At 49.6% G+C, this 24613-nt stretch overlaps 1 protein-coding gene across 2 annotated transcripts in view; it reads left to right on the forward strand.

Moving 5' to 3' along the window:
- DPYSL3 (dihydropyrimidinase like 3) overlaps positions 1-24613 on the forward strand; it is a 406198-nt gene that overhangs the window by 218282 nt on the left and 163303 nt on the right. Inside the window, exon 1 of one of the 2 annotated variants that reach the window (XM_069652431.1) lies at positions 2359-2614. The exons of the other annotated variant lie outside the window; for it this stretch is intronic. Coding sequence (XP_069508532.1) covers positions 2576-2614 — 39 coding nt within the window. The 5' untranslated portion in view covers positions 2359-2575. Of the gene's footprint in view, positions 1-2358; positions 2615-24613 lie in introns of those variants that run through there. 2 annotated transcript variants of the gene reach the window in all.

Consider the following 24613-nt stretch of genomic DNA (forward strand, 5'->3'; position numbering starts at 1 on the left):
GAACAGGGGTTTATCGGGTGAGTCAGAGAGTGCTTTTCTTGCCAGATGTGGTGGATTCTAAAACATAAATTGATCCAGAAGGATGCGGCACAGGCAGGGGTAACAGCAGCTCACAGTTAGCATGGTTAAAGGTGGAGACTATGTAGGATATGTGTGCTGTTAGCTAGTAGAGAATTGGGAGACTAGGTGACCTGTCAGCCCATAACTCATATCATATTGTATGTATTTTTCATGAGCAGGTGCGTGTTCCAGTTGTAAGTTAGCACGGTGTGTTGGGTGCCTGCAGGGCTGGCCTTAGCTCTGACAGTGCCTGGGGCAAATGTGGCACCCCTACCAGGACACCCCTTCCCAAATGGGTCCATGGGGGTGCGATGTGCCAAATTTGCAGTTGCTTTTTTTATAGAGCGCCACTGCCAAACCAGCAGTGGCGCTCCATTCACTCCCCGCTCCCATGCTGGAGTGGGGAGTTAATCACTTCAATTGGACGCCAATGCTAAAGCAGCAGTAGCTTTCCATTCACTCCCCGCTCCCATGCTGGAGTGGGGAGTTAATCACTTCAATTGGGCGCCAATGCTAAACCAACAGTGGCACTCCATTCACTTCCCGCTCCCATGCTGGAGTGGGGAGTTAATCACTTCAATTGGGCGCCAATGCTAAACCAACAGTTGTACTCCATTCACTTCCCGCTCCCATGCTGGAGTGGGGAGTTAATCACTTCAATTGGGCGCCAATGCTAAACCAACAGTTGTACTCCATTCACTCCCCGCTCCCATGCTGGAGTGGGGAGTTAATCACTTCAATTGGGCGCCAATGCTAAACCAACAGTTGTACTCGATTCACTCCCCGCTCCCATGCTGGAGTGGGGAGTTAATCACTTCAATTGGGCGCCAATGCTAAACCAACAGTTGTACTCGATTCACTCCCCGCTCCCATGATGGAGTAGGGAGTTAATCACTTCAAGTGGGCAAGTGGGCGCCAATGCTAAACCAGCATGGGGCAGCCTTTCAGGCTTAGCAGCTGCGCCCTATTGCCATAAAAAGCATCCTGCTCATGTGCTGGAGCGCCCGGCGCCAGCATAAGAACGGGACGTCTTTCACTTAAATAGGGCCCCTGCCGCACCTTCACCCACCACTCCAGGTCGGGGGAGTCCTTGAAAGAATTGCCGAGCTAGCGCGGCAGGCAGGCTAATGTGGCGTCCCGTGCGAAGGCCCTTGTGGCACATGCCTAAAGCTGGCTGTGCGTTGTTGCAATGCACAGGTCAGGGCCGTGGAACCTAACATGGCCGACATCGACATTTGCCTAAGAGAGGTTGTTGTATTAAAAGCTCTTATTTTCAGATAACGGCCAGTATACAATCATTAGAACAAAAGACTCTTCAGAGTGTATGACAATTGCTGTACACAGGGTCAGACTGGGACAAGAAATAGGCCCAGTCACCCAAAAGAAAGTGGCCCACCCCATGTCTCAATAAAGTGTCCCACCCCTCGCCTCACGACCCTTGACCTTTGATGACATCACCGGAAGTGATGTCATTTAACCCCACCCCAAAGTGACATCACGGGAAGCGATGGAACATGACCTTTCACCTCTTGACAAAACAGGAAGTGGCATCAAATAGCATTGTTCCTTAGTACACTAAATTACTGTGAATCCAAACAGACGTCCAAGGCCAAATGATATTTTATTGTATAGCACTTTCGCTTAAGCTCTTTTTTTATAGAACAAATATGCATACAATATCACCCAACCTGTGTTGGTACGTATTTGTCAACCTAAGAAGGATGAAAGGTTTTTAGAAAAAAAAACCATTGAAAAACAAATTATTTTTTTTTCATTTTTTTTTTTTCAAACCGGGCCATGCATGGCCAGAAACCGGCTCCACTCCCCAGGGATGATTTCGGCCCGTAGGGGCCCATCCAACCCTGGCTGTACAAACGAGAACGTCATGGGATTTAGGGTGCGCTCGTTGGAAGGAGCACGTCTGGTTAGCCATGGGCAGCGAGTCCAAAGAAAAACGAACGTGCGCCTTAAGCATTTAGGCGTGGCGTTATTTGTTGCTGGTACTTTCAGGGGATAGTCACTGGGATGGGACCAAAAGAATCTGTTGCCATCACGAGGCTTGTTGTATTTCTTGGTCTGGCCTCGCAGTGACGTGGGCCAAGTCGGGGTGCAGGCACTGCGGGCCTATAGCGCCCTCTGCTGACCAGAGACCCGCAATGCAAGCTGCAGAGCAGCAAAGTGGGTGAGGCAGCTGGAAGAAAGAGACTAGAGACTTCAAAAAAAAAAACAGCAGCAGCAGCATCAACAGCACAATCAGGGGGAGGAAGCGCGAGGGAGGGGAGGAGCCGCCGAACGGCCATTCTGCCTCTGGATCCCAGCTGGCACTGCAAGAAGGGATTTACTGTTGTCTGAGCGGGCAGAGTCGGAGCAAGCAGCAACCCCCAACTCACATCCCCCCCTGCCCCCCGCCGGCTGCACCTGATCCGCAGCATCGCCTCCGCCACCAGACTTGCGGGAGATCGGGAGAGAGGAGCCAGCCTGCCAGCGCCACTCTTCAGCGTGCCACCGAGACACCATGTCCTACCAAGGGAAGAAGAACATCCCCCGGATAACCGTGAGTGCCCACCCGGCCCCTGCCCCCATCCACCCGCCCCGGCAGCCCTGGCCTCCCCAGACCGATGCCGTCTGCCCCTGATGTAGACGCCCGCTTCCTTCGGATTCCCGCTGTCTCCATCCCTTCCTCCTGCCTCCATCCCTTCACCCTCCTCTCCTAGCTCATCCCTTCTTTCAGCCGCCCCACCTCCAGGTCAACCGTGCGCCCCATCTCTATCCCGCCACCGCGCCCATCTCCATCTACGCCGCGCGCCACCCTGCCCCATTTTTACTCCCATCATCCATCCCCGCTGCCACTCCCTTCTCCCCGTCCCCTTCATTTCTGCAACCCCTCTGCCCACAATCCCCATCACCCCTCCCCATCTCTGCTCTCTTCCTCTGCCCACACCCCTCCTGCGTCTGCACCCCCACTGTCACGGGCTGCCGGGGTGCTCTTGCATTGCTGCACCGTGCATGGATTCAATGCCCATCAAAGGGGGGTGTGGGGGGCTATGCCCCCTGGGGGCTGCTTGCAATGTTCTAGGCTGAATGCCCATCCTATATGGCCGATGTCACCAGCCACCTTTTATATGTGTAAGGCCGGATTCGATAACCCCATATTTAATTTTGAAGTTTACTTTAAAATAAAAATGAGCATTTGTGTTTTCTGCACCGCAGCCCCGTGCGTGACCCCGGCCGGGGGTAGGGGGGACGGAAGGGGTGCAGCCAGGCTGTCTAGAGACAGGGCGGGTAGGGGGGCTGTCGCTCTGCACTTGAAGGCTGGGCGCTGGCGTGCATTTGCTCGGGGATTACCTGTGTGTCCTGGGGTGGAAGTCGCGACATGACCCAGGTGACGGATGGAATGGGATTATCGTCTGATAATCTTCCTGACACGCAGGACCTCGGCGCCGCCATTGCCGAGGAAGAGGTGCCGGGGGGGGGGGGGGGTTGCAGGGGTTGGCCGCTGAACTTAGAAGCTAGTCAATTGAATGATAGCTAGTCAACATTGCAATGGCCCTGGATTGGCGATCCGCCCCCTGGGCAAGGGCTATTTTATCTGGTAGCCACACCTGCTTCGCCGCCTGCCCAGATCTATTGGCGGCTCGGGGGGCATTGCCATCGGAACACTGATGCCAGGTGTGTCACCCAGGAAACGGGTGGGAGGAAATCTCGGCCCGCCACCCTTTATGAGAACCCCTCTCTTCCCCCAACACGCACACATCTGAATGCTCTCTCCACCGCCGATGGAGGGGGCTGTGGAAAGGAGCAGCTCGTCCCTGTGGACACATGTCATTTCATTAGGAATAACCTGCAGCCATTGGGCGAGTGGTTGGACGGCCCCCTCCCCCATGGCTTTGTGTGATGGGCATGGCATGAAGGCCAGCACACCCTGCTGCGGGGGTGCTTGGCTGGGTGGGTGCAGTGTCCCCCTGCGTTAGGCTCCGAATGTAGGCCACTGAAGATTTAATGAGGTCTGGCGGGGCGCTCCCGGGCCCCCAGATGCCCTCCCATCCAGGAGATGCTGCATTGCTCCCCCCTGTGGAGCAATGCAGTGCGCCAGAACCCCGCACCCACCATTCTTCAGGCACTCCCTGCAGGGGTGTTGCTAGGTCTGGAAAAGATCCGGGGCTATGCTAATTTTGGGATTGATGGGGCTCGGGGCGACTAGCTTTTTTGGTTGTAACCATAGAGCTTCTATCCGGGGCTACAACCAAACGATTCATGGTTATAGCCCCCTCATAGCAACGCCTTTGCCTCCTGCAAGCCCTCTCTGTGTGCTGGCTGCCCATTGGCACACTGATATGGCGCGGCCCTGCGCATCGCGCTGCGCGTGGATTGCTGAGCTGTGATTGGTTCTTTCTGTCCCGACATGGCATGCAGTGCTCGGCTGTGCACCCCAGATCCAAGGGCTGCTGTTGCATGTGCATGCATATGGAACTGGAAGTCAGTGCCTGTCAGTACTCCATTCCCATCTGCAGGGCAAGTCCTGCATTGTGCCTGTGTGTGGCATGCAGTGCAGTGGTGCCCCCTCTTCCCCTGCAGATCCATTTATAATATGTCCCTCTACTTGGACTGCAGTGCAGTGCTGGCCTCCCTGGGACCTCCCTCCCCGCTGGACCCCGTCGGCTTTACTGATGAACATGCAAAGCAGTGCAATGCTGGAAATCTGGGGAGCGCACCTTGCATTGGGACTGTTCGTGGCATGCAGCAAAGTGCTACGGCCACACCCTTCTCTCAGTGCAGGCACGCCCTTCTTTCCCTCTGCATGGCAACCGCAGCGCCGGTCCCTCTTCTCGCTTAGATGGCCATTGCCTACATTGTGCTTGCAGTGCACACACTGTGCGCCTTCCTGTCAGTATCATGCTCTTTGCACGGAGTGCATTGCTGGTCCTCGCCCACACAAGCACAATGCCTGGATCTTCCCTCTCAGTGACATGCAGAGCTTGCTCGTCTCCTGCCCGTCCTGCACGGCCCTGCCTCCATCGCTCCTGCAGCGCTGTGCCCCCTCCAGGCTCCCCTTGCAAGTCCAGCATATGTTGTTTGCCTCCAAAGTATGAAGTATAGTGCTGGCCCCCTCCCCTCTTGCAGGATTGCATGCACTGTTCCTCTGCATTGGATAACGTGCAATGGTGGGAACCCTTTCACTCCCTTATGGTCCTGACTAATTGGGCCTTTGCCTGCAGGCTCCTCCACAAGGCCCCGAGTGCATCGTTCATGCACATGCAGTGCACGTTTGGCCCTATCCTTCATGAACAGGACCGCGCTTGCATTGCTCTGCCGTGGCACGTACAGAAGTGTTCACTCCCCCTTCCTCTCCGCAAAGCTCTGTTCGCATTGTCATCCTGATTGGCATGTAGTGCAGCGCAGCAATGCATTACCTACGCTCCTGCAGAACCTCCATGCCTGGTTCCTCTGTGTGGTCTGCAGTGAAGTGCACCCCCTACACCCCGGGAAGACCTTGCTTGGATTGTGCTTGTGCATGCAGAGCACCGCCCCTCCCCCACCCCCCTGGAAGGACCTGCCTGCATTGCGCGCATGCATGCCGTGCACACCTGCATCCCTTAATTGTACCTGGGCATGCAGCGCTAAGCCACCTCACACCCCTGCCTCAATGCCTTTGTGCATGCCTTGCAGCGCAGCTCTGGGGCACCCCCTCCTCCCGGACCTTGTCTGCATTCTGCCTGGATTTCGAGGCTGGCAGTGCAGCTGGGCTTTGTCTCCTGGCGCATCTAATTAGGGCCTCGGTGGGGTGGGGTGGCGTGGGAGTGGAGGGGGGGTGTCCACCTCTTACTCCATCTTTGGAAAAAGGGACAAAGGAACATGTTGTCGGCTCTCTAAGGAAGCCGCATTTTTTGCCTAAACCCTTTTTTTTGTGTTTGGATTTTGAACAGGGGCGGGGACGCGCCCTTTCTCATTCCCCGCCGCCCCCCGCTGCGCACGTTAAATGGCCGTTCTCAGAGCTGCGGCAGACGAGTCTGCAGCATATCGCCTGTCATCTGTTAATTAAAATACGTTAATCAAACACCCGTGTGTGCCTGTTGTCGCGATGTTGTATATTATAGCTTCGCCAGGAATGGCTGTGTCTAAAACTCCTATAGAACACGTCTCTGTCATTGGTCTATTAATGGCCACATATCATTTATGTATGTATTTATTTATTTATTTGAATGTGTATAGCGCACTACAGACCAAAGGCATCGAGGCGCTGTGACACAATGCCCTATTGTTTACAGTGTTGTATGTATTATTGCATGGATCAACACCGAATTACCAACAAAGCATTTTGGGTGAGGAGCAGGACTGGTCCTCAAAGCCATCAGGGCCTAGGAGCAGAAATGAGCATCAGGGCGGGGGTGGGCCTTACAGTGGGGAAGAGCTTGAAGGCTGGGATGGGCCTTAAGGAAGAAATAGACCTCGACGTAGGACAGGTGCTCAGAGATGGGATGGGAGTTATTTTCCTTTAATTTAATTTGTGATTATTTCTATCCCGCTATAACTACAATGGGTTCTTGACAATTAGCAGGTGGGGAGCTGTGATGGGCTTTGGGAGCTGGATAGGCCTTGGGGGAGGGGTGTGCCTTAGAATAGAGGCGGACCTCGGGGCAAGGTTAGCCCTCGGTGTAGTGATGAGCCTCCAAACAGGGTTTGGTCTCACAGCACAGGTGGCCACCAGATCTGGGATAGGCCCTGCAGAAGGAAAAAGCCTGGTACCATTGTAATCGGGATGGGATGGTATGTTGTGTATCTTGTAAAGCGCAGAATCTTTGAACACGGCATCTAAGCGCCGGACAGGAAGCTTCCTGGAGAAGCTGGTATTAATTAAAGAGGGAAGAGCAACGTTTTCAGTTTGCACCTAAAAGTTGCATGGTCTGCTCAGTCGTAATTCTAAGCAAAACACAAGTGGTGATGGCTGGAAGGTTTAGAATTCATCTTAACCTCTGGCATTGCTCTGGGCAGACCTCCAGACCATCTTAAAAGGGGAAAGACCATATGCAAATCAGGCCTGGTCCCACCCCATGAAGGGGCAGTCCAGCCCGCACTGCTAGGTCACATCCCTTCTGCACGGGACCACAAGCATCTCCAGACATGTTTCAGCCTCGTTGGGCCTCATCAGTGAGGAGTAGCTTGGGTCTCTGGGCCCGGCAGGCACGGGACAGCAGGGTGGTCCACAGATTGGCTGCCAGCGCTGAAAAAGATTGGCCGCCCCATCTACTGTATCTAAAGGTTGTGATTGTTAATAAGCAGACTGATGCTGAACAGAGATGACTTCTGGGAACGTAGTGTAGAAATCATTGCTAAGCAACACGGAGGCCCTGGTCCAATGTACTAAACAGAGTGTTTTAAAGTGAATATGGCACTTTATTGGAAGCCAATGTCGCTGGCGTAGAGCCGGTGAGATAGGTTCTTTACGGCCCAAAGGCAGACGAACTTTAGCAGTATCATTCTGGATAATCTGACACCCTTTGGCAAGGACGATTTGGCAGCATTACACAAAATCAAGTCAACTGGAGACGATCGCATTGATTAAATCAACTTTATAGGGGGAAGGAAAAGGAGTCCAGAAATCTTCTCAGGTTTAAGCCCGGGAGACTGCCTTAATGGCTGAACCTGGGCATCGTTAGATAAAAGAGGATCCAGCCAGACTCCTACTTTCCTAACATTTGCTGTGGGAGCAGGCAACGTCCCAGAACAGAGCAGATGACCAATTGGGTTCGGCCAGGAATCCATGACTAAAAAATTAGTGAAACTGGTCAGGTAAGGGGTTGCTCGGCGACCAGGTGATCGGTTAGCACAAAGCAAAATTGATGTTTTTGGATATTACATTTCAACCGGGTGGAAATCATTTTATCAAACGCGCCGGCCAGTCAGGTACTGCCCCCACTTCCCTGTAGGCGTGTCCACCATTGCATGCTTTGGCTCAGGGGTCATCCATGCACTCAAGGTGTTTGGAGGCGATTAATGTCAAGCGTTTAAGTGCTCCCAATCCCTGAGTAAACCCATTATTCGGCTCCAGTGTAGGCCGAGTGCCGGTCTCTGGGGTCTCGTTATTGCGAGAGTACCTAATGGGCTTGTGCACCTGATTCCCATAGCTACAGATGGAGCCAGAGGCCCTCCCACTCAAGGAACCCTCTGGAAGCTTGGAGGCGGGGCAGGGAGTAACAGAGTGCCAATTTGGGCATCTGCTACCCAGTGCAGAGGGAGTAGCTGGCCTATTTGTGCCGACAAAATGGCATTTGCTGGATTGAATTTCACCCACTCCTGGACTCAATGCATGGTGTGATCTTGGCCTATCTCTTTGTGCTTGGATTTTGCGCCCTGACATCGGGCATCTACAGCCCTCATTTGCTCTGTGTGATTGTCTGGGCAATGCCAGAGAAAGAGAAGGGCAGGTGTGCCTCTGCCACTCATACTCTGCCCTATATCCCCACCTAAACAGGGCATTATTCAGCTGGTCTATCCGGAAGCTTTCATGGTGCGCATCTGGATTGACAGGGATAGTCCTGGCCAACAGGATGGGGAATTCGCATCCATGTCAGACCTTTTGGCCTATGGCCTATCTTGGATTGTGTGGGAGCAGGCACTGATGAGAGTTCACAACAGAATGTTATGATATGAGCATCACTAGAGGGTGGCCTAAGGGGAGCAAGCCTTTATCTACCCCAGATGTCCTATCTTTGAACACGCTTACATCAATCAGTGCTTGAAGACAGCACGGTGACCGGTTACACTCAAGCTATCCGTCCTTCCTCCTGGATTCCTAAAGGCTTGACCCACGCTTTCCAATGCACAATCTCACTGTGTGTTGTTCCATGCCATTGTCTGGAAGAGTTGTAGACTCTGTGAATTCCCCGTGCACCTGTTGCAGTGAGGAAGATCTGCTTTGTGCAGAACGCAGAGCTCAGATGCTTAATTGTGTTTTTCCCTCAGGGGAAGGCGCAGTCTGGCACGCCAGCACCCAGAGTAACATAAACAAGTGCATATGCTTTAGAGAAAATTGAAATGATGCAAAGTAAGGTATGTTTTTAAAAGCCTGTCTCCGAGTACATGATTATATAGTGCAATTAGCCAAACTCTTCGGCCTGAGAAAGCCCTACGGTAAATCACAAATTATTACCCAAATAGCTTCCATTTCCCAATCCCCGAGATAAACTAAGAAAGCCCATCTCAAATACACAGCAGTCGGTCAATTGACACAAGGTCGTTGTGAGAACTTATTTCAGGGTTTTATGATTGTTGAGGCCAGTGCTTGAAATGGAAACAAATTTACTGCGGGAACCCTCCCCTCCTTGGGTGACAGGCCGGGCCGTGGGAAGGCGGGGCTGAGGGGCGTGGCCCAGGGCCAGGTCACGTAACACAGTATCTCTTCATAGTACCCAAGCCTGATGATTTGCATGAAAGCGAAGAGCATTGTAGGAACATAAGAATCCCCACAATTTGGCATTTGAAACATGTTTAGCAAGAAACCCTTTTGAGTGAGTAATGAAAGTTGGACTCTGCTCTGTTTATTAGTCACAAAACTCACCCTAACACAAAAAGGTCTGCAAATTGCAAGACATATATACCAATTTGGACAAGTACTAAAGAGCATGTGAAGCTTTGAATGTCTCTGCACTCAGTCTCCAGCTAAGTCTTCTCAAGCGTGGGCTGTGAGAGCTTGGCTTGAGGACATATCTGAGTTAGCCCTGCTCCTGACACACTTTGCTGGAGCTCTGCTCTGTCTTGTTCCTGCCAGTGCTTGAGGTGAACGAACTAGCTCCCGACAAACCCCACTGCTGCACCCCTTCCCTTCCCACACGCAATCCAAACAAGCATGCCTGCTGTGTAAGGGCAGACGGAGTGCAGGATAAACATGTGCATTTGCTCCATCAAAACACAGAAGCTGAGAGGCCGCCATCTTCTCAAGTAGCTGCCCTATGAATGGCAATTGAGAGCTGGGGTAAAAGTTAGACAATTCAGGCATGACAATACTTCTTGTAATGAGCTCACGAAGAGTGGGCATGTCTGGAAAAGACCATTTGCAGGGTGCCATAGCTGCCTGGAGTGTTGCAAGCTTTATAAAAGGATGCTAGTGAATTGCAGAGGTTTAACAACAGTGTTATAGACCTGTCCATCACAGTGGGGTTTCTTGGTCAATTTAAACACAGAAAGGCCTATTTTGGGGCAGCCTGAAAATTCCACTCTATCTGAGTACATTTTAACATTAGCAGTTTCAACTGCACCTTTGTACTCCTTAGGGGGTATGAAACATGTCGTTTTCTCTGACTCCCCATAATACTCATTTTTATTGTTTTTTGGGATCAAATTTAGAAGAAAGGCAGTTTCTGATTTTACAAAATGTGCCATTTTCAGTGAAGCAGTTTCAGCTGGTGAATCTAACACGTTTTTATTCAAAAGATGCAACATAACATCAGTGTGTCATGTAGTGTATCTATCCAGGGGTGCATCAGTGCGTCATGTAGTGTATCTATCCAGCGGTGCATCAGTGCGTCATGTAGTGTATCTATCCAGAGGTGCATCAGTGCGTCATCTAGTGTATCTATCCAGAGGTGCATCAGTGCGCCACGTAGTGTATCTATCCAGATGTGCATCAGTGTGTCATGTAGTGTATCTATCCAGAGGAGCATCAGTGCGTCACGTAGTGTATCTATCCAGGGATGCATCAGTGCGTCACGTAGTGTATCTATCCAGAGGTGCATCAGTGCGTCACGTGCGTCATGTAGTGCATCTATCCAGAGGTGCATCAGTGCGTCACGTAGTGTATCAATCCAGAGGTGCATCAATGCATCACGTAGTGTATCTATCCAGAGGTACATCAGTGCGTCACATAGTGTATCTATCCACATGTGCATCAGTGTGTCACGTAGTGTACCTATCCAGAGGAGCATCAGTGTGTCATGTAGTGTATCTATCCAGGGATGCATCAGTGCGTCACATAGTGTATCTATCCAGAGGTGCATCAGTGCGTCATTTAGTGTATCTATCCAGAGGTGCATCAGTGCGTCACGTAGTGTATATCCAGATGTGCATCAGTGCGTCACGTAGTGTATCTATCCAGATGTGCATCAGTGCGTCACGTAGTGTATCTATCCAGAGGAGCATCAGTGCGTCACGTAGTGTATCTATCCAGGGATGCATCAGTGCGTCACGTAGTGTATCTATCCAGAGGAGCATCAGTGCGTCACGTAGCGTATCTATCCAGAGGTGCATCAGTGCATCACGTGCATCATGTAGTGTATCTATCCAGAGGTGCATCAGTGCGTCACGTAGTGTATCTATCCAGAGGAGCATCAGTGCGTCACGTAGCGTATCTATCCAGAGGTGCATCAGTGCGTCACGTAGCGTATCTATCCAGAGGTGCATCAGTGCATCACGTGCATCATGTAGTGTATCTATCCAGAGGTGCATCAGTGCATCACGTGCATCATGTAGTGTATCTATCCAGAGGTGCATCAGTGCGTCACGTAGTGTATCTATTCAGAGGTGCGCCACGTAGTGTATTTATCCAGAGGTGCATCGGAGGATCTGAATGACCCTGGACGGAACAGCCCTCCACAAGCCCTTTGGGTTCTTGGAAAAGAAATGTGACTTCAGAAGAAGTTTTGGTGAGAGTGGAATTTCGGAAATTCATGATAAAGTAGTCTAACCGTCCTACTGGACAGGGTGTGGTCCTTTTTAGCTGGATTTTTGGATGAAAGCAGTCTAGCCAATAACCACGCTCATGGGTGGCATTGGTCAGCATTGGACTCACCTGATGGCGGACAATGGAGCCAAGTCAAGATGGCAAGAGTGTTTTACGGGATATGTTGAAATCGGTGAAGATTAATGTTGGAGGGGATCTGATCGAAAGATTGTCAACGGTGTTGACCATTTTACCATCAGACTTTTAAGGCTGGTTCGTAGACAATAAAATACTAAGAATCGATGATGCGAGAGTCTGGGAGAGAGGACTTGGCTGGAAGAATGCACGCTGGCTCAACAGTCGGGCATCCCAATTAATTAAAATGAAGAACATCATTATGGATTAAAGGTACACCACTGCCTCTATGACTCTAGAAGCGTGACCTATATGAAGCATCGTATACCCTTCAGGGATTATTGCACTGAGATCTGCACAGGAGCTATTGGGGAGCCGGCTTTCGGGGACCTTAAAGGTATGTCAGGTGTACCAGGTTTTCCCAGGGAGATAAAAAGGCTTAATGCAAAAGCATTTCAGAATCTCATTCAGCGTATACTAGAAGGGGATTGTTTAGTAATCACGCAGGGTTTTGATTGATTGATTGATTATTTATTATGCACTTATAAAACAAGTGTTTCAAAGCGCAACCATGCATGGGAGGGGAAGACATAGGGACCACAAGACAAACGATCTTACTAGGCATGGTACATTCAGATTATGCAGGTGAACAGAAACAGGAAGTGCGTGGAGGGTGGGGGGGACCAAGTGTGCCCAGTCCCATTAGGACCTGGGAAGAGTGATGCGGTGCGGCGGCATCCCAATGACGCAGGTGAAGGGGCATGTGCTGTAGCTTTTCAGCTTGAGATGCACACGTAGGGTTTCTCCAACTACAGCTTACTCTGCTTTGCACCGGGGCCTCATTTGGGATTTCCCAGTGCTCTTTTATGGGAGGGTGCACATTGGGAGCTTACTGGAAATGTTACTGCTCCAGTGTTATGTATGTGTGCCATAATGAAGTTTCGCGAGGGACGTTCCATCAGAGGCACCACCCAGACCCTTCCTGCAGGCTGGCTAGGGTGGGTTTGCTCTGGCCATTCAGTCCACCACAGGCTGTTTATCAGACACTACAGAGTCTTTATTGTGGTGTCTGTTGGGTGCAGCCCCACTGACTGACAGGGCCCTTCACCACCACATAAACCTTTGACCTCCCTTCTTTCCAGCACTGGCAACAGAAGCTCAGACCTGCTAAGAACTAGGAATTAAGGCTGAGCAACGATCGCTTAAATGGACATGACTGAGCTTGGCTATGATGTGGGGTCTACGCGAACTTAAGTTATATGCAGTATGTGCACTATGCACATTAGTCACAGTGATGTGCTAAATCAGATTTCTGGAAATCTGCCATGATGTGGCAAATGGGCATAATGGCAATTGCAAATGACCTCCTATGATAGGGTATGAGGTATTATGATACATGTGGCTAGCGTGCACTAGTAATGATGTGCTAAGTGTATTGGATTGAAGCGTTCCATGATGTGCTAACTGGGCATTATGTAAGATGGAGAGGATGGGCTGGCTAGGATCAAGCATACACACACACAAACCAATACAATATTATTTATCAACGTATCAAAGCCCAATGATACGGGATGTTACTTCTTCTGAAATAGCTGTGTCAAACGTCATGGACTCGCCCCAGACAGTATAATAACCAGGCACACATCAGAATCAGACTCGCCTCCAGCCCCATGCAGTTTTGAAAAAGAATTAAAAAGCTTCCTCTTCGAGAAGCACTTCTTTACACCCCAAAGGATAAACCTATGGAACGCTCCCAGCTCAGTATCTATCCTCACGACCAACTTTTACAACCCATCCCTGTTCCATCCTGCAAACAACCTTTCTTCTCTGTTACATTTTCTACACTATTTGTAAAATGTAACTTTACTCTGTAACTCTAAATGCTATGTCTGTAATACGTGATATCGTATAAAGACGGTCCCCCATATAACCATCAAACACATGCCTGTGATCCCCTACTGATGTACACTGCTTCATGAAGCTTGGCTCATGTGCAATAAATAATAAAAATACAGTAAATAAATAATACCATGTTTGATAAAGATTACTCATTGTAACGGGTAGGGCTCTGACTGAGAAGCTGGGTCGATCAGCGGGGCCTGAGACATACTGGTTTGCAATCACCAGATCTGTCGCCCATAACTTAGTGAACAGTCTAATGATTTGGTAGGCCCCTGTCGCTAGACTTCAAGAGGGTCTGTTATCCCACAAAAAGTGACTACTATTTTCAGGACCCCTGTACATGGGCTCATAAAATGGATGCCAGACATAAAGTTGGGCCTGTGGCGTAAATGGGGATGCTGAAGGGGAGGGGATCTTCTAGAGCCTAGCCCACCATTGCATGCCTCTGTGCTGGTTCAAGCCCTACCTCACCAAGCGCAAGCATTTTGTTCAGATGAACTCCTCTAGATCGCCAATACTACCCGTCATCTGTGGAGTCCCGCAGAGTTCCATCCTCTCTCCAGTGATCTTCAACCTGTACATGGAGCCACTGGGAGACCTCCTAGCCACACACAACATCCACCAATATGCCGATGACACACAGCTATACCTAAAGATTGACTCCATCAAGGACAGCCCTAGGCTCAAACCCTACCTCTCGCTGATACAGTCTTGGATGTCCATTGCATACTTGAAGCTCAGCCCCTCCAAGACCGAATTCCCACTACTCACCAACAACACAGAACACCCAGACCTTGCTATCAACCATTACCTCTGAGGGCTTCACACCTGAGCTCACCTCCTGCGCCAAGTCCCTCGGGTTCCACAACGACAAACACCCTCCTTCAAGACACACATAGCTAAGAAAATTCAGGCAGCTTGGTATCAGTTGTCCCTCCTGCAAAAAGTCAAGCCCTCCTTCCGGACAGCTTTTAATCAATGTTCAAGCACTGGTCCTATCCTTTTGGATGGGGGCAGTGCACTCCTTGAAGGCCTCACATCATCCTCCCTTGTGCCCCTGAGAAGTGTCCTATATGTGGCCACACGCCTCGCCAAGGGTCTACTCAGATACGACCACCTCACAGCGGCCCTCATCGACTTTCACTGGCTCCGACTGCACAAACAAATCACCTTCAAGTCTTGCTGCATCAGCATCATCTATATGTCAGTTGCCCTTAAGTCACCCCGCTACCTCTCGAAGAAACTCTGCCTCTCTGGCAGAGAGAGCACCACCAGAATCCGGGACACGTGCAGACTTGAAATCTGCCACTGCAAAAAGGAAAGCACCAGAAAACAAGCCGTCTCATCCTATGCCCAAAACTATGGATCCTCCTTCCGGTCATCATCAGACTCGCCCCCACGCTCCTACAACTCAGAAAAGAGCTCAAGACCCTCCTCTTCAGGGAGCCTCTCCTCCTCAACATCTAGGCCATCATGCTGTTCCACGTGCCACCTGACTCACTTGAGGCTGCTCGTCCCTCTCTTCCCCGCCACCTGGTACAGCTGTACCCCTCCTCTGTCCCCCTCTGTATCCTACCCCCGATGTATATCTGTTCTACTGTTACCTCTGAAATGCTCTCTGTTATGCATCTGCATTGATGTACACCTCTGTGAAGCGCTCTGTTGCTTCTCAAAGCTTGGTCCGCGCTCAATAAATACCATAAAAATAATAATAATAGTGCAAGTCCCTGTCAAAAGAGCTGTGATCCTCCATGGTCATCAATGCGCATGCCCTGTTTCCCTGTATGTGGTAATAGAGAAGTCTGATTCATGTATGCATTTCTTGGTCTTTCTATGCAGCCCTTGTTTTGATAAAGAATTTAGTTTCGACTTCATCACTTGTCCATCTCTTATGGTTTCTGAACCTTGACAATGAGAATGTGTCTCCGGACAACATGAACATGAATGCGGGGACACCTCTAAAAAAAAAAACTATGGAGGGCTCATTTTCGCATGCAATGGGGCGTCACATCATAGGGAGTTAACACACATTGAAGGGAAATATACACCTTTATTATAATTGGTCTTTCCTAATAGAAGAAAGTACACAGCAGAGCAAAGGCCCTTATTCACATAATGTTTTCCAATGGGGTTTTGCCATTATAAAACAGTTCCATGAATTAGGGCCTTAGTGTTGGTGCTTCAAAGAATACAACATCAACACCCGACACTTACCAGAGAGATGAGATTTTCCAAAGACGTTTCTGGCAAAGTATAAAAGGTGTGCGTATTTTAAACCCAAAAATTTGTATCGAATTTCTCCCAGCAACGTCCAATCCCAAAATGAAGGTCTTTACATGTGATTGGTCACACTTTCATGTGGGCTTGTGGATAAGTGCATGGCCAGAGAACATGGCAACCTGGGTTTAAATCCCAGCACCAGTATTGTTTGTAGCAGCCCAATACACACTAAACCATTCATTCAATTCAAAGGAGAAAATAAGCTCATTTCTAATACCAGCCTCAACAATACCCAAAGGAAATGGGGTCCACCCTGTGAAAAATGTGGGTGGATACCAACTATCTGCATGAACCCTCGAGTTGTGTGCTGACCCGAGGGAGGGATTGCACTGCAAGTCGCTCATGCTCAGGGGAGCTTGTATGAAAGCTCATTGCTCCCCGCTTCAAGGCATGTGTCCAGTGTTGCCGCCTTATTCAGACTTTGAGTCAAAATGTTATATGTAGGGCCTTGTGCACCATAGTTGAATCGTAAACTCGGGGATTGCTCTGTAGCAGACAGGATGACTTGCTTGACTGGGCGGTGGGTCAGATTTATTAGATGCCTGCCAAGGGTGACTTTCCAGATGTTTGGGGCTATATCACGCATGTTTGTTCACCATTGACTATGCTCGCTATGCATGATGGGAGTTCTAGTTCTAGAACATCTGGATAGCCAAAGGTTGAAGGCCCCTGCAAAGTACCCTGTTGTAATTAGCTGCCATCAACAATAACGTAAGGCCACAGCAACTCTGATTTTGAAATTTCTCAATCTATAGCTGCAAAAATGGCAGTGGCCTATTCCACATCCTAATCTGTTTGCTTTCTGGATGATGGTTATAATGTTTGCATGCCAGCAAGACGTTCCTGTGCAGTTATCTCTCGTTTGAAGGATGGCCCTACAGCTGCCTGAGTGGTTAGATGGGCGAACCCTAATTCTACCCCTACCCCTTCTCAAACTCGTGCTCCTGGAGCACACCGAAGTGCACAGTGTCCATGTAGACACACCTGCATGTGAGTTCTGAACATGTCAAGTTCTCCCACCTTTTCCTGGATCCAGAAGTCCACCTACGCTTACAGATGTTATATGTGCCTTTCTGCCACAAGACATAGTCGGGTCCATCATCCCTGGGTATTGCCAACCGGGCACCTTTCTAAGTCAACAGTTTCCCACAACAGCAGTTTTCTGCAGAGTGAGGTTTCTTGCCCTTTGCCGTGTTCATGTCATAGGCTCCGTTGGCTTTCCAAAAAGGGCTTTGTCTGCAAAGCTTCCTGGATTGACATCATCCTGTGGAATCCACTACTTGGCTCTGTAGAAATAGGTGATCTGCCAGGATCCGGGCTGGCCAGATCTTTGCAAAGAATTTGGGGACATTATACATATGTTTACTTGGCAAACCTTCTGGTGGTTCTGAGGGAATTCATGTACAAGCCCTGGACTTGCGGTCATGGACCTCTTCAGAAGGGCGCGTGCCTGTACCGCTGATAGACGTTACAGGCAGAGTTCTGAAGTAAGGGTCTTACCCTCTTCTCTACTCTTAGCAGGCTATAGCACTGCCTTATCTCTTCTTGAGCCTATCACAGCCCATTCTTGCACACCCGGCCAGTAAATGAACCAGGACATCTGTTTGCTGGACAGGGTGCTTGGTGTGTCCCTTTTCTATCACATTTTTTGACAATGCTTACAGCCAGCCTCCTGCATATTATTGCCATGCGCCTGACTTGTCAGTGCCATGTCAATAAGGCTCTGTTTTCGCCTTTAGGAGGGAAGCTATGAGAGAGACAAGCATACAGATGATAACAGTAGAGTGAATTGTGCAACATGTGTAGCGCCATATAAAAGCAGAGCCAGTTCATACGTGTGGGCAAATTATAGAATGGTTTAACTTTGGGCATTGGAAACAATCTGCAACTTGCCAAAGTAGGTGTAGAGCGTCTGCCAGGGCCATGTATTGCCCCCTGTAGCTTCTCACTGCACAGCTAAGACTGAATGGGGTCTTCTAGCCACAGTGTTGGACACGTTTCTGGCCAGTGGATCCATCCTCTGGGGACATTCCACCCTCTACCCTGGGATATTTTGAATCTGCCTTAATTTAACTAAGGCGGGTCTCCTGAGATGGAGCATTTAGATGATGTCATAATCCACAACTCACAACACTGGATTATCAGCCAAAAGGAATTTACTCATAGCAGAACAGGGATATTGGTTGGGATGAGAAAAGATTGTGAGGGTACTCGGCAAGGTGCAGTGATTGAACAGTGCATGGGTGGGTTGTCACTTCACCCCAACTCCACTCCCCACCTCCTCCCCCCCACACGCATGTATTTTGGTCAGGTTCTGGGAGTTGCTGAAACAACAAAAAAGTACACAGGAGTATTAAAATGGTCAATTTCACATTGCAATCAAATTACTATAATGACTGTTTTTCGATGAAATTGACATTGTAATGCGGCAAATGTGTTATTGCAGGTATGTACTCATATAGGAGCATGGGATTGAAATCCAGATACGTAGATATGTGTGAACTGGTCTGGAGCAGGCCTCATTGGCAAAGCAATATGTTCCTGGCGCCATATTCCACGAAAGATGGACACCATATGAGATTGCACAGCTATAATTAGATTTTTGGAACAAAGGCAAGCGCGGCGACGACTCCACGTATTCGAAACGTTCACAGACTTGTACCTTATGATATTCTGAAAAATAAATAGATCTGGCAGCATCTGCCTGCAGTGTCTGGTACAAGTGGAACATGTGATCTGATAAATGCAGCTGCTTGACATTTTACGGCTGGGAAGGATGCCAGACACTGTGCCCGGGTCCATGGGTGCAGTCCTGCTCCGCGGATAGCATAATTTTATCTCGGCTCTAAATATTTTCAGACATAAACCCATTCTGTCCCGTAATTTATATAAAGGTTGACCAGCAAGCATTGGTCTTGTGGTGCAGATAGGTTACAAGCAGAGAAATACATACAGACTGCTAAAACAGCCGGGGAGCTGATTATGCTGTGCAGCTGCATCTGAAATATAAATGACCTGATGCACAACTCCAAGCCACAGAGATGACAGAAACAGTTTGACTGATAACCAGCCATCACGAACAATGTCTTCACGGTCTAAGATTGAAGTCGTAGACTATCTACCCCTAGTGCATGCATAGCTCACAGCACCAGGGTCTGTGCACATACTCCTGCACAGCACACGCGACTGAGGCCTAGGGCACTACCGTAACAGAGGCCTTGCCTTAGCATGCTGAGCTGCACTGGCTCAGTACGCTTGATTCAGGCAGATGCCTGACGTGGCACAGTCTGCATCGGTTACTGCAGGTGAAACATATCAGCGCTCTTCCTAATAGTCCACAGCTCACAAGGCAGGTGTTGCTGAGTCAGCGTACTCCAGGAAGGATTATCCTGCAGGCCAGTAGGAGGGGCGGGTATCTAGTTACACAGAGGTGGCACTTCCGAGGCCCGGGCTGTACACGAGGCCATACAGGCGCTTGCTACTGTGTCTCTGGCAGCAGGGCTTCCTCGTGCGCTACGTGGATCTCAGGCAGCACAGCTGTTCTCTGGCTGTAAAGTTGCTATTTGCCAGTGGCCTTGACAGCTTAGAATAAACGAATGTATCCGGTTCATATTTTAGGCGGCAAATCTACCCCTGAGGTGAAACAGATGTTATTTATGTGCTTGTCGCCTTGCACACCTGTCGCTCAGGTCACACAGGCCTCATCACTCAGGTGGCCTTGTCAGCTTGGCCAGCAGTGCCATCCCTGTGTTACAGTGATGCTACAGGATAGTACCAAAGGCAACAGAGCCACAATATGACTTGTGTTAACCCTTTAAGTGCCAAGGACAAGTATGCTCGTCCTTTTTGCATAGACTTGCATAATGGCCTTGCACTTAAGATGCCGCCCACAACACACCGTGTGTTCAAGTTGCACCGCCATAACCTGAACTGCTTCCCAGGGAACACGCATAGCTGTTGAAGGCCGAGCCGTTGGTCATAGCTATCCCTCTAGCAGTTGCACGCATGTTAGGCTTTAGGCGGCCGCGTTTCACAGAGGAGGTTCCTCAATTTGCAAAACTGGTGACCTGTGCATTCTGCGTAGACTTCCCTCTGTTCTAACCAATAACGGTGCAAATGGACAGGAGCCCGTGAGAATAATTACACTAATTGCTTACCTTGGAGCCGTTTTGTAAGACAGACCTTGTATACCGTTGTCCGTTTGCAGAGCTGTTGCAAGGGTGAATGTTACTTTGGGTGAAGTGCCAGGTTGGAACTGCCCTTTCCTTGCAATGGGCCCAGATGTGCTGTTTAAGAACCAATATGGTGCCCCGGGGCCCCTCTGTTAGTGGAGCTCTTGGCGTCTGCTTCGATTTGCCTCACTGTAGAACCTGCCTTGATGCTTGAGTTCAACTGTCCACCTATCTTGAGCCAGTCACTGGTCGCCTTTCTCATCCCCTTCCCTTATTGGCTCTTGGGATTCAACCTGTATGCTTCCCCTACGCTCGCTCGCTGACCCTTTATTACTCTCACGTCTCCGCCTCCCCTCTTCTTTTGTCGCTCAGCACGTTGTGGAAACTCGAAGGTGGGAACATATGCGATACAAGCATCTAATATGACATGTGAGGCGCACTCCACACAAGATTCCCGAGGAGGGCAAAGTTTAGTATAGTGTGACTCCGCAGAAGTGGGAGGAGCCCGACAGAGGGCAAGTCGGAGTGATGTTGTTGTTTGTGATCGTTTTCTTAAAAAAGCAACAGCCTGCACTACTCATTTGGAAACACAGTATTTCAACCTCACCTAGACACAGCAGTCTGCACTATTAATATGCAAATCCGAGTATTGCCACTTCTCTTTTTGTTAAGGAATGGAAGTGGGTAGACCCCATTTTCCCATAGGGGAAAGTCGCTCCACAGTAACTGGTCACAACAGATCGAACCCCGGCTCTGGAAGCCCTCCACATCGGAGCCATGGCCAGGTTGCTTACAGAAGTGCCCAAAAACAGCACGCCCCTCCATCGCCCCTCCATCGCCCCTTGTCTGTAAAGTGACACGCTCTTTACCTCCTAGGCCCCATGCAGGCCTGGCTATTGCAGATCCTGGGAGTTTCCCCTATTTTAGGTTCACAGGAGGCTCATTGAATGGTACCTCCCCACCCCCAGACTCTTGTTCTTCTAACTTCGAGGTGCCATTCACCAGGATCTGCCCCGCAGCCCCACGCTCCATTGTCCTGTGGGTCATTCAGCCATCTTTCAAATGGGTGCTCTACCAGGGATACTCAGCGAATTCAGCTCAGCAGTCTTTCTGGACAGCTGGGCTATCGCTCTGTGAAGGCATATGTGGCGTGTGTTTGGTTAATGTGTAGGACCAGGCCAGTGACCCGGGACTGACTGCTGGCTCCATTAATGCACTTTATCCAAGACACTCCTGCTGGTTTTGCTACAGACCAGAGTTCCCGGTGGGTGAATGGCTTTGAGCGCCCAGTGGGCCGGCACAGCATGACCTGCATGCTCCTTCTCCTGTCTTCCTAGCCGTGAGTAGCACCAGACCATCAGGCAGTGGTGTTGCTAGGTCTGGAAAAGATCCGGGGCTATGCTAATTTTGGGACTGTCGGGACTCGGGGCTAGCTAGCCTTTTTGGTTCTAACCCCTGTGCTTCTATCCGGGGCTACAGCCAAAAGAACCGGGGCTATATCCCTCTCAGCCCCACCCCCTAGCACCGCCTCTACCAGGGAAATGTCCCGACCTCCCTTTAGGCCTATCTGACTTCTTTGCTGTCTAGGACGCTCCTAGCGGAATGGTCCCTGCTCCTATGAGGAGCAGACGCTGTCTGATTGGCCACTGTGTCTGCTGTGTCTTAACACAAAATGACAGGATGTGGTGACTGGGCCCCCAACATGCCCACCTTCCACTGACATACAAAGCCATTGGGGAAATCTCTGAAAGTGAGGGCCCGTCAGTGGGGAATGAGTACACTGCTTAAATGAGCCTTCCTTTTCCCACGCGGCTTTCCTCAAGATTTTCTTACATCACTAAAGGCCTTGCCATCTCTGCCGCCGCTCACGGCCATGTGACTCTTTTCCCACCAATGCCAGGGTTCCACCTGCTGTTCCCACCATGTGCTAATGTATGGAAGCCCAGTAACAAGGCTGCGCCTATTACAGCTCTGTCGCATTGGTGGACGGACACATGGCTGATAAAGACCGGCACACTGATCTTTACCAGCATTGGCACTGTATTTGCGCAGCAGAGAAGCAAAATACCTTAATAAAGCCAAATGCAAACTATCCACACACACATGAAAACAAAATGGCATCCATCTTATTCTCTGAACAGCCATTTTGTGATGCCCCTAACACTCAACCATACAAGTATATCACGGAGGAAAAGTCAAAACTAAATCATAAATTTAAAACCAATAACTATGTAACAGCTATTAAATATCTTACTTTACCTAGTATTTTGCTAGTTGCAACATATGAATGAATGATCTGTTCTACTGCTGATAGCCTCTATGTAAAGTAAAAAACCAGAGGTGTCTGGTAAGCAATCTGGAAGAATATCATCTTCAATGCAGACAGTTGCAAAGTCATCTCTTTAGGATACAATCATGATGAGAAGTAGGATTGGGTGTACTAATTGTGGGGAAAACGCAAACCACAGGAATTTCCGGTGGGTCGGGGTCCTGCAAACTTTCCAATTTCCTGGAAATCTAGCTGAAAATGTTTGACGTTCACCCATGTTGGCCCTGCAGGGATGGGGAAATTCCTGCCATCCCACAAATTCGCCCAACAAAATGACCTACTGCCATTCTGGTGTCTGCCAACCCCTTGTAAGGAAGCGAGGCATGTTAAAAAAAAGGGTTAAACTTCCAGATCTCTGGAGCTAAAATTCGGAGAACAAAAAGTGTTTCAGCTCTTGGGGTGCTGTTGGGTGGGAGCATGTGGCGCACCTGGGGCAGGGGGAAATAGCTATGGCATGAGTGGCTATTTTGTGGAGTGGTACTTTCAGAAGTTACCTTTTGAGATTGGGATTGGCACCACACATTACTTACTTTTCCACTGTCTTGTGTTGATGCATGCAGACCAAAAGTACCCCGAGCGTTGCGTGCAGGCTTGTATCTAAGTACCATGCAATGAGGGCGCAGAGCCATTTGTGTGCTGGGGCGGAGAAGGGAGAGGGGGCTTGCGTGCCCATGCTGCTTGGACGCCATGGCCGGAAATGTGATGTGTAATTTGGTTGTAGAGATGTGGCATTCTGTTGGTTCATGTCTATTGGGGGCTGGGGGGGTTATCCCAGTTCCTCAAAGTGACTGTGATTCCCAGGAAGCACCTTATACATCTACTATAAACAAACACATATTATTACATTGCAATGTGTGAGTGGACTAATTGGAACGCATATAGTGTTTTTGAGCTTAGAGTTTGAGCATGTTAGAGTATGGAAGTCAGTGGGGGGCCTAGAGGGAAAGTTGAGCATCAATTGGCCATGGCGGCGTCTCGGGAGGGTTACCCCTTGGACAGTGTCTCGGTAGTGGTGTCCTCGAGGTAAGTCACTTGTGAGGATAAAAGGGATGCCGTGTTAACAATGCTGAATTCCCTGTGGAGGCCACACCTTTGGTTATGTGCCCAGACAGCCCAGTTCTGGAGGCCTTGTCTCAAGAAGGAGAAGTTGAAACTGGGACCTTTCAGAAAGAGGTGATTGATTTGTTGCATGGCGATGGCATGCCCACCAATCCGAGCACATGTGCAGTGTGGGAAGAGGTCAGTGTTCGATGTGTAATAGTATGCCCGGCTCTGTGGGGGAAGAGAAGAGTATGAAGCAGGATGGTAGCGTGCAGGTCCATTAAATTGAGGCAGGACCTCAGCATGTCCAAAGGGACTCTACCGTAAGATGTGGTGTGTCTTTAGGCTTCTACCACACGGTAAATTACCTTATATTTCTACATCATGCCCAACATGCCCCAGTGTGGCACCATGGTGTGGGAAGGGTATGACAGAGACAGATAAAGATGGAAAGGCGGGCCGAGTACCAGTCCTTTCATTCATGACTTGACAGAAAGAGACATAGGCGGGTAAGACAGCTCAGAAAGTTAAATGCTTGCATCAGAAATCTGTGCGGTATATTTGTACCAAACACGGCTTGCTTAGCTTTGCATTCGTTTGCGGTAAAAAAAAAATGAAGTACAATTAAATGTGATGATGACAGTAACCATTATTCGAGGACTTAGGAGCTGAGGGAATATGGCATATTACTAAATCTGCATGTGTCAAGCATGGAGAGTCTGTGGGGGGAGCAGAGGAACAGAATGCATCCTCTTATTTAATGTGAGTGTGAAACAGGATGATATTGACCAATTGGATCGCACCCAGTAAAACCCGAATTGTCCCTTTGTGCTTAAATAGTATGGCCCATTTCTAAAACTCAAGAGAACTTATAAGGTAGACATGAGGAAGCCAATAGGCTGGATCAGGTCCTCTGGAGTGTAACCCCAGGGCCTGCAGTTTCCACTCAGAGCTCGGTGCATTGCACTCACCCACCAAACTGCATAACCAGCATTGTGACCTATGCTAGTCACATACCGGTTATTTTTTGTTTTTTGTTGG

The sequence above is a fragment of the Ambystoma mexicanum genome, chromosome 3p (genome assembly GCF_040938575.1).
Source record: "Ambystoma mexicanum isolate Mex_15411 chromosome 3p, UKY_AmexF1_1, whole genome shotgun sequence".
NCBI classification, from domain to species: domain Eukaryota; kingdom Metazoa; phylum Chordata; class Amphibia; order Caudata; family Ambystomatidae; genus Ambystoma; species Ambystoma mexicanum.